We start from the raw sequence: 18260 nt of genomic DNA, 5'->3' as shown, positions 1-18260 counted from the left end.
GAGGCTATTACCAGTGAGTAATGCACTCAAGATATTCAAGCAAGGAATCTCATTTCCATAATTAGAGGGTGGAAAAGCTCCGATTATTTTAGGCTTCATATCAACCTTTGCCTCGCTGCTCTCTCTCTCTCTCTCTCTCTCTCTCTCTCTCTCTTCTCTCTCTCTCTGTCTCTCTCTCTCTCTCTCTCTCTCTCTCGTCTCTTGTTTTGGAAGGTGGAGAACTCTCAGGCCTTCGTGTGGCTCTCTCAGCTCAGACATCGCTGGGGCGAGAAGGAGAAGCATTGTTTTGCCAACATCTGCGACGCTCAGTTTCTCTACTCCTACGAATACCTGGGCAACACGCCACGATTAGTCATCACTCCTCTAACAGACAGGTACGGAGGTGTCCCTTCTTTATTCTTTTTCTTTTTTTTTTGTGCCTTTGTTCAGACTGAGAATGAACAAAACAACACGATCGCTCCTCAACTGACCGACAGGTGAAGCTATGTCAGTCCGGCTTTAGCTCACGGTTGCTACACAGAAGCTTCCACTGTCGCAGCGTCCAGCGGTCACCGTGGTGATGTTTACCAAAACCCCCAGTATTAAAAAAACAACAGCTCCTTGATTTCAGACAGAAGTAGATTTACAGGAAAACCCTTCATGTCACTGAAGTGGATGATCTCATTGGCTGCAGCTAACTAGCTAGTTAAGTTAACATTAGCTCAGTGAGCTGGGTGAAAACACAACCTACTTCTCTTAAAGGTCTTAAAGGTCTTAAAGGTGCACAAGCCCGAATATCGTGATGTACAATATGATACGATATTATTGTTGTTGTATTTATATAATTGTATTTTTTTGTATTTTATATTTCAGTAGTTTTTATTCGTCCAGGCTCCGAGCCAGAGGCGTTATGTTTCCAGGTTGTCGGTCCGTCTCATTGTTGAGGGAACTCAAGGATGACCTAATTAGATTGTGAAGGTCAAAGGTCAAGGTCCCTTTTGGCCATGAACTCACAGATTCATACACTGATTATGACACAAATGAACTCAAATGCGTGTGATGATAAAATGAAGTGAAGACACTTTAATATCCAAAAGGTCAAAGGTCAACTTCACTGTGACATCATAATGTTCTGTAAAAACACTCGGCTCAGGAAGGGGAACTTGTGACCAGAGTGGAGGTGAAGCCTCTCCTGTTGGTAACACGGAGATGGAGTGGAGGCGTGTTAGGTTGAGGCGTGTTAGGTTGAGGTGTGTCCCCCCCCCCCACACCATCATAGCAGCACAGTTCCCCCCCCTCGTTGTGTTGGTGTAACGGTGATGAAGGAACAGCAGTCATAGCAGGGCAGCAGCTCCCCTGCTGCTGGAGAGGTCTGTGTAATGTCTAACATGGGCCATTAGCAGTCACTGGTTAATCAGGTCCCTGGGGTTAGCTGGAGTGTAGAGTTCCCCACTTTAAGGGAGAGCAGGGCAGAGCTGCTAACATTAGCCTGCTAATAAAACGTTCGCTGGCTCTCCAACTGATGCTGAGTTACGATACTTTAACAGCATGGCAACCGTTAAAATGCTAATATTTGATTTGCCTTTGTGAGAGCTGATAACAACACTGTTCAATCCATCCTTTAAACTTTTGCTTAAAAGAGAGAGACGCCACCCTCCCCCCCTCTTTAAATGGAAAGCATCACTCTCACTGCAGTCTCACGCACACGCCCGCTGTGCTTACAGTTACAGTTGCTCGGCTATGATTGGACAACTGCTGCTCCAGGAATGGCTTTAGTAAAAAGTCAGATTCACCCAGAGAGGTAAAATAAAACACGAATATCTGCCTTGTGATCCTTTCGAAGGATGATCACACCTGCCGATTTACATGAAGCCAATTCAAAATCCATTAGAAGTCCGTTTACGTTGATGATCTGTTTTCTTAAAAACCCGAGGAGAAGATACAAACACCTCGTCTGATAATAACCATGTATGTCGTTGTGAGAATCTGGATTTGAATCATTATGTACACCCACCACAGGCAGAGCCTCTCAGAGCAGCTCGGCTCGGGCACTGTGCCAGCAGCTTGTTCATTCACATGCACATGTTTCTGCAGCGCTCCTGATAAAGTTTCAACTACACAGAGATGAATACCTGCTCCCACAGCCCTTTGGCAAACTGCAGCGTTTCACTGTGTGGTTTTCCAGACTGACCAGTATTCCCTTTGAAGCCTGAACAAAGCAGAAACAATGGGCTTTGATGGCTGGATCAGCGGCCGTGTAGCAAGACTTCACCATATGGTGCATGGCCTCGCTGCGGCCCGCTACGACTCACACGGTTCTCCGCTGGCTCCCTTTCAACGGTGGACCACGGACCGGGGGGGGGGGCTGGGTGTCAAATCCTTTAATCCACGACTTGAGGAAACAGATGAAAGCGCGTTTGCTCCATGATATTGTTGAGAGAAGAAGAAGAGGAAGAATGCATCTCGCTGCCGTCAGGTGAAAACCTGACATCACCAAACATCAGTGTCTGAAAATGTGAAACCTGGTTTTCACTGTGGATGTTTGAGTGTCTCCTGAAGGATTTTTCACTTAATGCAAAGTGCTAAAAAAAAAAAAATACTCCCCTTATTTCAACAATAAAACAATTTAAAGCACTTTGTGCATCACATAAAAAGAAACACGAAGCAGCAGAAAAACAGACATAAATATGATTTAACAAAGAATAAAATAAAACAGAAGATAAAAATAGATACCTTGAAATAAAAGAACAGAAGAATAACTGCAGTAACATCCAGTGTAAGGTATTAATTAATCATCCCGACAGTCTGAAGCCTTGATTTGAATAAACTGAGAGTTGGAGCAGACCTCGGTTTTTCTGGGAGTTTGTTCAAACTGTGTGGAAACTGATTCTGTTTCTTGTCTGTGTTTAGTTTGAGACAGTAAACAGACCTGTCCTAGACAATCAGAGAGGTCTGGGCGGCTCACAGCACCAAATCAGAGTGTGTTTTGGCAACAGTAGTAGTTGTAGTATTTTAAAATCAATTCTCTGACACACTGGAAACCAGCGCAGAGATCTGAGAACCGGACCAATGAGGCAGCGTGGACTCTGATCGACCTCTCTGAGAGATCTGAGTCGAGCTCGCTAATGACAAAGTCTCGCTGAGACAAAAGCTCTTGCTGCATTTTGAAGGTGTTGCAGCTGGAGTGTAACTTTGAGTCTGTGATTACAAGAAGAAAATCTGCTTCAGTTTGTGTTGACAGGAGATTAGTGAGGTGTGAGGTTATTATTCTCTGCTCAACGTGTTCGTGCACCGAAAACCATAAGACCAACAAACACCAGATTTGGCAGGTGGGTTGCAAATTCCAGCCACTAGTCTGGCATGAAATGACATTTGTTTACCTCTAGGTGGCGCTATAATAATGTAGTTTATGTTTTCACAATTATCTTGAAAACGGCTGGGCTCAGAGTCAGAATTCTCTGGACAAAACGTTGTGAAACTTGGTCAGGATCATCTTCTGACTTACCTGATCTTACGTTGTTCAGGAAACTTCAATACGTCCATCCGTTTGGAAATTATACATTTTTAAACATGTCTTTATGTTATATTTCACATGAATGCTCATAGATCGAAACAGGAAAACTTGATAGAAGTCTTCCCATATCTGGTACCAAGTCCTGGGGATATTGTGCCGCTATATCTCTCCAAAATACGGATGTTAACACATTTACAGTTCTTACATAGCAAGACTGTGAAACTGAAGCAGCTCAACAGAATTCACACGTATAAAGCTGTATGTGCCGGTTTACATCAGACTGACTGTACGTGGTTCGGTGTGTTCACCTTCCTCAGCAGCATAATTAGACTAGAGAAATCACTCGTGCTAATCTGTAGCAGCGGGAACGTTATCGGCACAGTGTTAGCACTCGCTCAATAGTTACTGCAGGATCTCCAAAGCTGCACCATTATGCAAAATGTCAGGAATATTTTACTCAGCTAACACAGAGAGAGAGAGAGAGAGAGAGGGAGAGAGAGGGAGAGAGAGAGAGGGAGAGAAGAATGGGAGGAGAATGAGTCAGACCGACAGACTGATGTAAAGCTGTTTCTTTATAAAAACGCTGTAACAAAACAAGTCACCTCGTCACAGCCAACCAGCTCGTCTTCACACTCGTCTTCTCTCCGGCTTCAGTCGCTCTGTGCAGGACATCCTCATCATCCTCATCATCCTCATCATCCTCATTGTCTTCATCATCCTCATCTTCCTCATCGTCTTCATCATCCTCATCATCCTCATCATCCTCATCGTCCTCGGCCTACTCAAGCAGTGATTGTGAGATTTTTGGCCATGTTTCAGGAGAGTCATAAAGCCTGTTGGCACTGGTTTGCGGATGATGCACTGTATACAGATGGGATCGTTTGTCTTCTCTGAGCTTCTGTGTCTCGTTATGCTTTCCAATACCCCCCCCCCCCCCCGCCCCCATACATCATCTATTAACCAGCAGCTCATTAAAATCATTGCTGTATTGATATTCAAGGCAAACCCGAGTGTTTATTGCCCTGATCAATAAAGTCCTGATTGTCTCCATCCGTTCCCGCCCGTGACGCTGCTGCTTTTTATTGATACGAGATGGGCAGGCTGTTTGTTAGTTCTGACAGCTTCTGTTGTGGGAGAGGCAATCACTGGCGTCACCAATCAGCCCGTGTGATAATCAAAGCGCAGGAGCAGATTATATTATCATATAATGAGGTTATGTATGATGTCGACACCGAGACATTGTCAGTGCTGGTTAGGAGACTGTGTCAACTCGGGGTTTTGTCATTTGCAATGTGTGCAGTCCTTGTAATGCTGCTGCTGCAGAGATTAAACCTTTTTCTACTCTGCATTCATTAAAAGTCAATCTTAAAATTTAAAGGAGCAGTTTGATGGAGGGTTATGAAGAGTCTGGAGCCTGGGGCTGAAAGTTTTCCCATGATTTTAATTATTATTCCCAGGAGTAGGATATCGAGTAGAAGAATATCTCGTCGGAGAAATAGCATTTGCTCTAGAACATCTGACAGTCTTTACAGGTCTGAGCTGAACTTTTACCGCTGCAGTGGCAGGGAGGGAAAATCCTTTGCATGCGTGTTGTTTCAGTGATTATAGGTGCCGGACAATTGTTATTTGTAACGTAATGACGATCCTCTGCAGCAGCTGAATGCCACTCTGCGCTGATCCTCGACTGTGATTGAATTGATTAAGCCACTTGTTGCGCCATCTGTGTAGTTGTTATTACAGATTTTTCACTCCACAATATTTATACTTATTTTAAAGAATTCTTTTACCACACAGCCGGAGCTGCGTGTTCAGACCGCTGGATTCCTGGACGTGTTTCATCCTGGAGAAGCAAATAGATTTTTGCAACAATTACTGGGAACCCTCAGCTCCTATATTCCCAGAATGCATTTAGTGAGGACAAAGACAGTATGGAGTTTGTCCCCAGACTAATGATATGTCAGTGTTTAAACGGCAGTTATAAAGTGATTTATTAAAGTTACATTAATTAATTTGAACAGAAACATTTGCCAAGTAATAATTCTGTTCCTCTGTTCTGTAATTCAACATTTTGAGCTATTATTACTTTATTTTACACTTTCCTCTTTATTTTACACTTTCCTCTTTCCACGATGAGATGAATATCATTCCCAGGCCTGCATGTTAAGTACAGAGTTAGCCTAGCCTAGCTTAGCTTAGCACAAAGACTAAAGCAGGGATAAACATCAGTCCTGGCTTTGTCCAAAGTTCAACAGTAAACCCATCAAACCCTCCAACGCTCACTAACTACTGTCTTGCATCTTCTGGGCGAACAACTGCTGAGGGTGGTGACTTCCTGAAATCTTGTTGTCACGGCAACCAGCAGAACTGCTGCACAGGAGTCTGTTCAATTCCACAAATTGTCAATTTTACATCTTGTTATGTGCAGATTTATCAGTGAACTACATACAGCATGCCGAGCAGTGAGTTGTACAGGTGTTCGTAGGTGTATTTTTGAACTTTGGACGGAGCGGCGCTTGTTGTTTCCCCTCTGCTTCCAGTCCTTATGCTAAACTAAGCTAATAATTTCCTGGCTTTAGCTTCATACAGCTAATCTAAAGCAAATATGCATATCTCAGAAAATGTTGAGCTGTTACTTCAGATGTTGAATCAATAATTGAATTTTAAACGGGATCACAAAGTTTAATCAAGTGAAAGACTTTTTCTTTACATTTTTACTTTCATTTAATGTTTCTTTCCAATGTTTTTATTTTGTCATTTGATTCCAACACAGTGATTATTCTGGTGGCACATTTTCAGCTCCATAGTAAAATGCAAAAGGTCAGAGCCAGGAACAATAACACCTGAAATATAAATGTAACTCAGGTATAAATGTGCCTGTGTACCGTCAAGGTCCTCGCCGCGGATGAATGGAGTGAAGTGGCCTCGTCCTCATCTTTATAAGTGCGAGAGCAGCCAGATGAATCAGTCACAGACAAACTTTTTTCGTTTCCATCTTTCACGCTGCAGCTTCATCACTGATGATGATGTGTGTGTGTGTGTGTGTGTGTTTCCTCCATATTCAGATGCTACATCACGCTGACCCAGTCCCTACACCTGACCATGAGTGGTGCTCCGGCGGGGCCGGCGGGCACAGGCAAGACTGAGACGACCAAAGACTTGGGCCGAGCCCTCGGCATCATGGTCTATGTATTTAACTGCTCTGAGCAGATGGACTACAAGGTGAGCTGACGCGCCTGCGCACACGCATCTGCACGCAGCCGATGTGCGTTCACAGCAGTCCACATTATGCATGTTTCTTTTCATCTTTGCCTTTGTCAGCGTTGTGGTATGCATTTGTCATTAAAGTTGTCAACCCACCTCTACGCCCTTCTCTTTTCATCTTTCTCCTTTTCATCCTGCGTCCTCCCTGAAAAAAAGAGCTGATTAGTTAAACTGCGATTCTTATTTCTCTGCTAAACCCTGTCAGAATAACCCCTCTGTATCCAGCCTGCACCTCCCTTCATTATGCACTCTTGTATACTCTCGCACGCACACACACCTTCTGCATATAGAGTGGTCAAGGGAGACATAAACATAATCTTGTGATGTGGTGTGCTCCTGCTTCCCCCAGACAGGGCCATCATTACAGTATAGAGGCGTACAGCACCTCCGGCTATACACACCACAGCAAGGTGTCAGAGAGAAGTGCTAATATACTCCTGGAGGAACACAGGAACTAGAATCAGCCTCACACTGTTACTCATATTCAGTTATACACACACACACACACACACACACACAATACAGTAGGATCAATCTCCCAGTCAGCTCTGGTTTGCGTCAGTGCAGGTTTCCTCAGTCCTGTAATTGGAGAGAAAAGTCTGCCTCCTGCTTCATCCTGGTCCAGCTGCTCTCTGGAGGGCTGTTCACCTGCTCTCAGGTTGATCCTAGGAAAGCTTAAATGTGGGTGGTAGATATTTTAGCCTCTGTCTTTTTTGCCATCAGCGCCTTGTTTTATTAGTGTGTGGCCTTGTTTATGTATCATCCTGTTATTATTCGCCTACTCGCAGCCTGCTGTGGTGCTGCAGTGAACGCCTCTCCATATATCTCCTGTCTAATTGGTGATACGTCCCCGTCTGCCGGGTCTCCGTCAGCAGAGAGCCCAGCTGACCGACTTCCTGTCCCACTGTGTCCGTCTGAATATCTGTCTCTCTGTCCCCCAGTCCTGCGGGAACATCTACAAAGGCCTGGCTCAGACGGGGGCGTGGGGCTGCTTTGACGAGTTTAACAGGATCTCGGTGGAGGTGCTGTCGGTGGTGGCTGTGCAGGTAAGAACAAGTCCTCCGCCTCAGGTGCTCCCAAAATCCCATTCAGGTCCAGATTTCATTGTGAGGGCAGCGTGCGTTTGCACCCCGGGCGGTCGGAGTTAAAATGTGAAAGTTTTGATCTTGTTTGCGAGGCGGCGTATCCGGATCAAGTCGTGGTGAAAATAAGCCTCTGAAAACAGCAGCGCTGGAGTAAATAGCCTCTTCATCACCGAGTGAAAGCGTAAATTGCTTCGGCTACCAGACTAATTCACAGAGGCTGGCACCTTTGCACCCCAGAGCTTCCTCATAATTGGAGGCTTCTCTGATCTGATTTGAGACTGGAGGACGGAAAAGCGCCTCCCTCTCTCGCCTGTGGTGCTGGTCGTGATGCTCGCATCGCTCAGCACTTTCAGTACAGCGTCTCTGAAAGGACAAACTTTGCGCTCTCAGAGGACGTGCTGCAATGATTTGGGAGGATTAGTGTTTTTTTCCTCAGAGCACAAATTTGATTTGCAAATGATTCGTACTTGTAATTTAGAGCGGTTTGCTTTCAGATGAATCACGTCGGTTGACTGACGGCAGAATAGTCCAATCAGAGCCTCGAACCCCGAATCTCGTCATAAAGAGGCCGATTTCTTATGTTTAAGTGTTTCTTAACCTTCCCACATAAATATGATGTTTGTTTTTTAGTCTGAAGTGGGATTGATCAGATTTGTTAGACACACACACACACACACACACACACACACACACAGTACAGTAGGATCAATCTCCCAGTCAGCTCTGGTTTGCGTCAGTGCAGGTTTCCTCAGTCCTGTAATTGGAGAGAAAAGTCTGCCTCCTGCTTCATCCTGGTCCAGCTGCTCTCTGGAGGGCTGTTCACCTGCTCTCAGGTTGATCCTAGGAAAGCTTAAATGTGGGTGGTAGATATTTTAGCCTCTGTCTTTTTTGCCATCAGCGCCTTGTTTTATTAGTGTGTGGCCTTGTTTATGTATCATCCTGTTATTATTCGCCTACTCGCAGCCTGCTGTGGTGCTGCAGTGAACGCCTCTCCATATATCTCCTGTCTAATTGGTGATACGTCCCCGTCTGCCGGGTCTCCGTCAGCAGAGAGCCCAGCTGACCGACTTCCTGTCCCACTGTGTCCGTCTGAATATCTGTCTCTCTGTCCCCCAGTCCTGCGGGAACATCTACAAAGGCCTGGCTCAGACGGGGGCGTGGGGCTGCTTTGACGAGTTTAACAGGATCTCGGTGGAGGTGCTGTCGGTGGTGGCTGTGCAGGTAAGAACAAGTCCTCCGCCTCAGGTGCTCCCAAAATCCCATTCAGGTCCAGATTTCATTGTGAGGGCAGCGTGCGTTTGCACCCCGGGCGGTCGGAGCTAAAATGTGAAAGTTTTGATCTTGTTTGCGAGGCGGCGTATCCGGATCAAGTCGTGGTGAAAATAAGCCTCTGAAAACAGCAGCGCTGGAGTAAATAGCCTCTTCATCACCGAGTGAAAGCGTAAATTGCTTCGGCTACCAGACTAATTCACAGAGGCTGGCACCTTTGCACCCCAGAGCTTCCTCATAATTGGAGGCTTCTCTGATCTGATTTGAGACTGGAGGACGGAAAAGCGCCTCCCTCTCTCGCCTGTGGTGCTGGTCGTGATGCTCGCATCGCTCAGCACTTTCAGTACAGCGTCTCTGAAAGGACAAACTTTGCGCTCTCAGAGGACGTGCTGCAATGATTTGGGAGGATTAGTGTTTTTTTCCTCAGAGCACAAATTTGATTTGCAAATGATTCGTACTTGTAATTTAGAGCGGTTTGCTTTCAGATGAATCACGTCGGTTGACTGACGGCAGAATAGTCCAATCAGAGCCTCGAACCCCGAATCTCGTCATAAAGAGGCCGATTTCTTATGTTTAAGTGTTTCTTAACCTTCCCACATAAATATGATGTTTGTTTTTTAGTCTGAAGTGGGATTGATCAGATTTGTTAGACACACACACACACACACACACACACACACACACACACACACACAAGCAGCTAAGTATCTGGGTGACATTACATTGAAGAGAAAGTCTTCACTTACACAAACAAGCATCAGCTGTTACGTGACTGTGGTCAGAGCTGAGACGGGAACAAAAGGAAATTCAGCCTCGTTGTGATGAAGTGAAACGATGATGCGTGTCATCGGTCGTCAGCGATCATGTGATGAGTCGACTCGGGGCCCCGTCAGCCTCAATCACACGACCTGGAGAAGACGAGTGGAATGCGGCCCGACTCCTCACATTTGGAGAAACTGCTCAAACGTTAATTAAAACGTTAAATTATCACAAAATTATCCCAAGTGTGAACGTGTTCTGTGGATTATCCAGACTAAGGAAACGCTTCTCCTGGATCACTTTTACAAACATGATTCCACTCACCTCCTTTGTAGAAATGTCAGAAACAGATATAGAATAAAAACTTTATGCTTGCCCAGATGTTTTATGTAAGACTAAGACTTTAGGCAGCACTCATTTAAAATTATAATTTTTGTATTAATAATGGATCAAATGACTTTTTATTTTGTTGCCTTAAAGCTCCATCCAGTCCAAAGGTCTGTGTCCATGTGTAGTGTGATTATAGATCAGCTCTAGCTTCTATATTAATACTGTGAAAGTATCAAAGCCTCAGTCCACAGAGAAATGCACACAGCCTGTATTCAGAAACTGAGCCTTAAAACCAGCCGTCAGGACTTCTGGAACTTTGTGATGTCACAACAAAGCAGTCACCAAGCCCCGCCCACCTGGACCCACCTTCCAAACCTTGCAGGATTTGGTTTCTCTGAGTGTTTTTACCTGAAATCTGCTTTATTTTTATTGGATCACTCAGAAAACAGTCAGCCAATCAGAAGAGAGGGGCCTCCTCTCTTCTGATTGTTATTATCAGACTCACCTGGTTAAATTAAGAATAACAAGATAAATATAGTGGAGCATTGATCAGAGAGTGAATGTGATTATCTACATTCATGCAGCTTGTTGAGCTTCACTCTGGCCAAAGAAATCAAATTAAATAAAGTCTGTGTCTCCATGTAATTTAAGTCACGACCTCAGTCCGACCTGTGTCGTCACCTTCATGTCTCCACGTCCTGCGCGCTGACAGATAAAGTTTATAACAGACTTCATGTTCTCCACACAGGGGATGTTGTACACTCTGACATACAGTAGCTGGCCACTTTGATTCTGGGCCTCTTTTGAGAAATCAGCCATATTCTGCGTTTCAGCTGATGCTAGCTTTTCTGCTAACTTGCATTCAGCTATCCCGGATCAAACGGATCCTCTCTCCCTCTGGTGTATTCAAATCCTGCAGGCCGTTACCCCAGACATCACCATCATGCATGTGCAATACCGCCACAGCAGAATGTGTACAGCTGAGAGGAACGCTGATGATGATGATGATGGTGATGATAGTGGAGATAAAGTTCCTCACAAGATCATTATTAACGCTGCTTCCTTCTCTCTTTAGCAGCAATGAAAGTCAAGCCGCCGCCGTCCGTCAGCTGGAAGTCTACAGTACTTAGAGAATTTTAAAGTGCCAGGAGAATGAATAGGTGTTGCGCGGCATAATGAATAATAAATCACGGTGGCTTATACATGGAGAAGTAGACCTTGAGAACAGAGGAGCATCAAACTCCCGCTGTGACAGCTGGCAGCCCGCTCCAGCCTGCTTCAGTCTCTCCCCGCCGCACACACACACGCCCAATCCATCCTGTTAAAGTGGGAGCAGCTAGCATCGCGCGGCGACAAGCTCGGCTGCCGGCCGGGTCTGCTAACACAGGTGGCGGGGACCGGCTCTACGTTAAATAAAGCAGCGACAAACAGAAGGCTGCCAGATGTAACAACATGGAGATAAATTGGTGAAGCTCTGCCTCCGTTACAGTCGACACGGGTCTGGACTGTGAATACTCTGACGCCGCCGCTTTCCCGTCCGTACATTCAAAGAGACAGCAAAGACCCCGCCGGACCGCACCTCTCACATCACTGTCTGTTCTTCAGCTTCTTTGAAATGTGCTTTTGGTGTTTTACTTTATCCCACATCCCTGTAGGACGGCGGTGCTGGGCCGCTGTCATTTCACATAAAAAACAAACCCTGCTGATGTTTTCTCATGAAAACTTTTCTCCTTTTTTTATTTTTTTTTTATGCTGCAGCTGCACTGTTTGTTTTTGCACCCCCCCCCCCCCCCACCCATCCCTGTTGCGTTAGTATGACTGAGTGATCTGTAGCCGAGTACTCATCCATGAAGAGATGTTCCTCCTCTTTCCAGCTGTCGACTTGCTACGCTCTTTTACCACACGCATGTTAAATTCATAAAGCCTCTCACAGGCTGGGAGTCAGTTATAGGCCAGTACTTAGACACACACACACACACACACACACAGAAAGTTAATTTCTGATATCTCATTCAGTCATAATGTAGACAAGCGGAGCGTTGGCAGTTCATCCATTCAGTAAACCCCGGCTGATAACATGCTCATATTGATGAAATTGTGTCCCTGGAAAAAAAAAGGTGCATGCTGCATAACAGTTTGACAGGCTGTTACAAATCGATGTTAATGATATGTTAATGAGTGATACCAAACTTTCTCAGGCTACGTCCCACGTGAGGGTTGCAGGAGGCGGGAGTGTGATTAGACACTGAGAAACTTTCTGATAATGTTGCTAATACAGAACGGCGGCTCGGTGGTGCGACGGTTAGCGCTGTCGCTTTAAAGCAGGAAGGTTCGAACCCTTTTCTGTGTGTGGAGTGGGCGTGTTCTTCTCATGCCTGCGTGGGGTTTCCTCCGGGCGACCTGTCCAGAGTGTAACCCCCCCGCTCTAGCCTAGCCCCCGCTACGCTAGCAGCACGGCTCAAGGGACGGCAGTGTCGGTTGGTCAGTCCACCACTCTCAGACTAAAATATACCAAAAACTACTGGATGGATTAGAAACAAATTTGGTGCAAACATTCATGATCCCCTAAGGATGAATCCTACAGATTCTCATGATCCATATAGACTCTAAACTACTTATAAAAAACTATTTCACAGACAGTTTTTAATCCTCGATGCTACAGACGCATGTGGTTTGGTACCAAGAAAGTTCTCATCAACTTCTGCTCCGTAGGTCAAAAGTATCCAGGACGCCATTCGAGATAAGAAGCGGAGGTTTAACTTCATGGGAGAGGAGGTGAATCTTTGCCCGTCCGTCGGCATCTTCATCACGATGAATCCAGGCTACGCCGGCAGGACCGAGCTTCCCGAGAACCTCAAGGCTCTGTTCAGGTGAGGAGCCCGACGACCCTGATCACATGTAAACAAGCCGCGCCCCTCAGATATAAATCACATCACATTGCAATGAATTCGTAGCATTAAAGGAAACATTACAACTCTCTCAGAAAATATAATTTTACGGTTGTTAAACTTGCCCTGTGATAGACCGCAGACCTGTCTGAGGTGAATCCCTCCTCTTGCCAATTACGAACCAGCACAGGCTCCAGTCCCGCAACACTGAGCAGGACCTGCCTCAGGATAAGCATGGATGAGCGGATTGATATTTAAACTTACACCTTAATTGGGTGATACGGTTGAATCTCTGCTTTCAGTACAAAATATCAAAAAAAAAAAAAGCTAAATTTTCAAACCGCAGGAAACAAAGTGGTTTCTCTCTGCTGAAGGTTCGGTTCACCCAAATTACAACACAAGGGATGAAATGAAAGATTCTGTGGATTATTATATCAGTCCACACTGACAGATCTCCGTGATCGCCATCAAACCTCAGACATCCAAATGACTGTGGTGATTTGGTGTTTGTTTTAACTTCTACTGCATCCAGCTGGTTAAAGGTTTAATTAACCTGTGAAGTATCTCTGCGTCTACCTGACGGACACCTGAATCATTTCTAATAAACCAAACACGACCATCCTTCATCCGAAAATCTTCTTGTCCCCGAGAGATTTCTGTTCGTGAGAATGAGTGGATGTTCAGGAAACAGGCCGTCGACTGATGGACTGTATTTAACGTAACTGAAGCCGTCCTCATATTCCCTCCTGATCACATTTTCATTTAATTAACAGTCATTTGTCAAAGTGACACGCGGGGTCGGTCTGAGCCACAGCGATGGTACTCGTATATAATTGTTATAATAATGTAAATTTACCTCGTTAAAACGTCTAAAAACAACTCGACCTGTGTTCTGCTTGATGTTTCCATCAATTCTCAAACCAGAGAAACGTGTGATTTTAACCATGGTAACGCTCCGTTTCATTGGTCGCCTGTCAGTGACATCACATCCTCTATGATCATATGTCAGTGTTGTGTTTTTAAGACACTTTTTACACCTCAGCTCGTTATTTGAACCAGATGAAAGATTGTAGTCGCCGGTCGTCTGGATCTGAAGTCATCAGAGGAGCGAGCCCCTCCGTGACGTCCTGTGTCCACCGAACAGTGTTGGTGAGACGCTGTTTGGTTCACAGTTTTACTGGTTTTAATCACCTGGTCTGATTGTTGCGGAGAGGACGAGACCTCTGTGGATAATTCGTCTCCGGGTAAAAACCTCCTGAATGACAAAACAACAACTCCCATGATCCCGTGCTACCTCACCACGTCACCCAACGCCGTCTTTTCTCCGTGTTTTGATTGAGAGACTGAGCAGCAGAAGTTCCAGACTCTGTGTTGTGCATGTATGTGTAGTTCAGTGTAATTCAGTGTAGTTCAGTGTTGTTGATGATGAAGCCTTTATTCATCCAGGACGATGATCACGAGCTGCAGCTGAGCTCATCTGAACGCGTCCTCTCCGTCTCCCCCCGCAGACCCTGTGCCATGGTGGTGCCGGACTTCGAGCTTATCTGTGAAATCATGCTGGTGGCCGAGGGCTTCATTAACGCCCGAGTCCTCGCCAGGAAGTTCATCACGCTCTACACGCTGTGCAAGGAGCTGTTGTCCAAACAGGTACTGTCTGCACGCTGCGGCGCTCCACATCTGATACGCTTAACAAGAGCCAGATACATTTCCACTTCAAAGCCCAACAACTGACACAATGCTCTTGTTATATTTGAGGCTTTTGATAAGGGAGTGACTCAGAGGCGCCACACAGGAGCCGACTTTCTACCTCAACTGTCTGACTGAAGTGTTACATGCATATGAATAAGAAGCTGCAGGGAGTTTGGATGTTATTCCATCTAAATTCGTCTTTAATCCTCTTCTGGTCCTCTGCTGTTTTACATGTCCTGCCATTATTTTAATGATTTAAAAAAATAGAAGCAATAAAGTCACTCACAGTGATGACTAATAGTAACAGTGGAGCTGGGTTTTATGAGCCCTCAGCTCTGGATGATTTCCCATGACCACAGGTCCATTTAAGTGTCATAGCTGTGTTTCTCTTTATGGCGGTTTTATGAAGCTCCAGCTCTTCAGACTTTTTTAAATTTCACCTTAATGACACTTTTTTTTCAGCCGTTTTCCAGAGTTTCATTTCACGTTTTCCAACATTAGCAACTGAGCGGTAATGAAATCAACTAATAATGAGCAGACTGCTTCTCTAAGCTGTATTCACAAGCTGAAACTGCAAATCAATGGAAAGTGCAGATTCAGGTTCTACTTTTCTCTAGTTACAACAACTGGTTCATAATTGTGGATTTAATGTTACGTAAGTTCTGCTGCATGTGCCTGTGCAGAGTGACTGTGCTGTTTTTAGACTCCAGCGCATGGTAACAGGGAAATATATCAGGAACTGCAGGGGAGCTGGAATAATGCTTTAATAAGTTTTGGGCCTCCATGTTCCACGGCTGTGTGTGTGTCTGTGTGTGTGTGTCTGTGTGTGTGTGTGTGTGTGTGTGTGTGTGTGTGTGTGTCTGTCTGTGTGTGTGTGTGTGTGTGTGTGTGTGTGTGTGTGTGTGTGTGTGTGTCTGTGTGTGTGTGTGTCTGTGTGTGTCTGTGTGTGTGTGTGTCTCTGTGTGTGTGTGTGTGTGTGTGTCTGTGTGTGTGTGTGTCTGTGCTTTGACCAGTTCAATATATCGTCTTTGACTCTTTGGGGAGACGGACAGACAGTAGCTAAAATATCACACTGATGTCTGACTCGTCACATGAACCTGATCAGCCGCCCCGGGGCTCCAGAATCAGCTGATCCGAGAACAGTCCTGTGTTGCTCTAGTGAAAGTTTATATTATTTGTTACTTGGTGCCAATTTAATTTGTTTATTAAAGACATCATGATACAAACAGGAGGAGGGGGTGGGGGGTCTCCGGTGAAGAATCTTCTGCTTCCTCTTTATCTAACGTCTCCGTCTCCATTCAGACATTTTCAAAATAAAAGAAAAGTCAAAAGTACAGTATTTGTATTTTAAGTGTCGTGGAGTAAAAGTCAGAAGTTTCCAATAAATAAAACTCAAGTAAAGTGCAGATACTCAAAAAATGTAGTTAAGTACAGTATTCAAGTAAATGTACTTAGTTACTGTCCACCCCCGACTGACACTGATAACTGCAGTGAATCAGTGTCTTTTCCTGCCTTGGTTGAGAACATGTTCTACTGCTACTGACACAATAAAAGTTACAGTAAAGAACGTAAAGTACATAAGCTGTAAAATCACCAGATGGATTCTACAGTAAGTCTCATGATGAATGTTATAGGGATGTTATACAATGACACAAGGAGTGAACTACTGTAGTTTTTATATTTTATATTTCATGGTGGGTGGATGTGTTCTGAGTGTTCAGCTCTACTCTCCATGTTAATCCTCAGATAAAACACCTCTGGATAAAACGCACAGTCCCTGTAATGTCGCACTGATCCTCTGTGATAATGTTAGATGTGCACTTGTGCGGCTCCACATGCTGTTGGTTCAGTAAACACAACCTCTGCAGCAGGAGGAGATTAAACACGAGCCTCTCCTCCAGCGTTACATCATCATGTTATTTCATCAACTTAGCAAATAGAAAAAAATAACAAAACAGTAATAAGTAATTAAAAAGTAATTGTCAGGCCTTAATTGACTGTTAAGCGACTCATGAACTCGTATCAGAAATTGTCCAGAGCCAATAAATTCTCCGACTCAACAACCACGAGCTCCTCTGAGCAGCTGAGTCTGGATCTGAAAATGAAGCTCAGTGATGCTACGAAGCAGAGGAGGCTATAAAAAGATATCAAAGTGCTTCCAGCTTGAGATTTCCACTGTCTGAAATGTCAATAAGAAATGGCAGTTAAAGGGGGGAGCTGTGCAAGTCAAGACAAGATCTGCAAGACCAAGAAAACCTTCAGATAAAAGTGCAGCTCTGCTGGGCAGAGAGGGAAAGCAGAACCCCTGTGAGACTGTAAAGCAACATGACAATGATCCAAACCTCGAAATCCACCATGAACCACGTCGTGAACCCTCACAGTCCCCCTGACCTGAACGTCACTCAGATCTGTAGATCTTTAATCTGCTGTGCACAAGAACCGGAGAGACCTGCAGGAAGAGAGGTGCAACGTTTCCGAAACCAAACGAGAAAGACTCTGATGTCGGCCACAAAACACTGAAGTCAGTTTTTAGTCTCACACTTTAAGATTCTGTAACATCTGGCAGGGTGACTATCTGCAAGACTAGATTGCTTTGAGCTTATTTCCCATCATGCCCCAGGTGGAAATTTACAGGAAATTGTCTTTATTCACATTATTATTATTACAACATTATCATTTATTGGGATCCCTGTTAGCTTCTGCTACGGCGGTCGCTAACCTTCCTGGGGTTCATATAAACTCATTCATACACAAACAAACAAACAAACAGGACAGGATCAGCTGTTTCCTGTCTGAAGGCGACAGCGTTCACGTCATTGAACGTCACTGCCTTCATGAGACTAAAACCTTTGTATAATATTAAATTATAATATTTGACTGAAGAAGCTCGGATGACCACCTGATGCCAAAACTCTCATGATTTTATTCCAACGTTGGAAACTGTGACGGTGAAATTGCCTGAAAGGTCGTTCTGCTTTAGCTGCTACAATAATAATTACTGGAGTTGATTAAATAAGCTACTGAAGCTGTTGTGAAATGACATTTTATAGATAAAGTTTTGTTCAATGACGGTTCATGATGTCCGCTCACTGTTGTCCCTCTGGCTTCTTAAAGGACCACTACGACTGGGGCCTCCGAGCCATCAAGTCGGTTCTGGTGGTGGCCGGCTCCCTGAAGAGAGGAGACCCGGGCCGAGCGGAGGACCAGGTTCTGATGCGAGCGCTGAGAGACTTCAACATCCCCAAGATCGTGAGCGACGACATGCAAGTGTTCATGGGCCTGATCGGAGATCTGTTCCCCGCCCTGGACGTCCCCAGGAAGAGGGACTTGGACTTTGAGAAGCACGTGAAGGAGTCCGTCCTGGACCTGAAGCTACAGGCCGAGGACAATTTCATACTGAAGGTAGAGACGATTCGTCGACAGCCTGCCGGCGGTCTTCATGCTTGTCTGCTGCAGTTTATCAAATTCTGCTTTGATTACAACTCA

General features: G+C 45.0%; 1 protein-coding gene across 2 annotated transcripts in view; it reads left to right on the top strand.

The window, feature by feature from the left end:
* dnah9 (dynein, axonemal, heavy chain 9) overlaps positions 1 to 18260 on the top strand; it is a 129564-nt gene that overhangs the window by 30589 nt on the left and 80715 nt on the right. The window contains exons 32-37 of one of the 2 annotated variants that reach the window (XM_056366696.1): positions 214 to 374; positions 6556 to 6712; positions 7696 to 7800; positions 12910 to 13067; positions 14594 to 14732; positions 17889 to 18176. In XM_056366696.1, the coding sequence (XP_056222671.1) occupies positions 214 to 374; positions 6556 to 6712; positions 7696 to 7800; positions 12910 to 13067; positions 14594 to 14732; positions 17889 to 18176 (1008 nt within the window). Of the gene's footprint in view, positions 1 to 213; positions 375 to 6555; positions 6713 to 7695; positions 7801 to 8959; positions 9061 to 12909; positions 13068 to 14593; positions 14733 to 17888; positions 18177 to 18260 lie in introns of those variants that run through there. The other variant, XM_056366695.1, reaches the window with a different exon arrangement.

Source organism: Seriola aureovittata, chromosome 21 (assembly GCF_021018895.1).
Source record: "Seriola aureovittata isolate HTS-2021-v1 ecotype China chromosome 21, ASM2101889v1, whole genome shotgun sequence".
In the NCBI taxonomy this organism is placed as follows: Eukaryota; Metazoa; Chordata; class Actinopteri; order Carangiformes; family Carangidae; genus Seriola; species Seriola aureovittata.
This window is presented reverse-complemented; position numbering and strand designations above follow the sequence as displayed.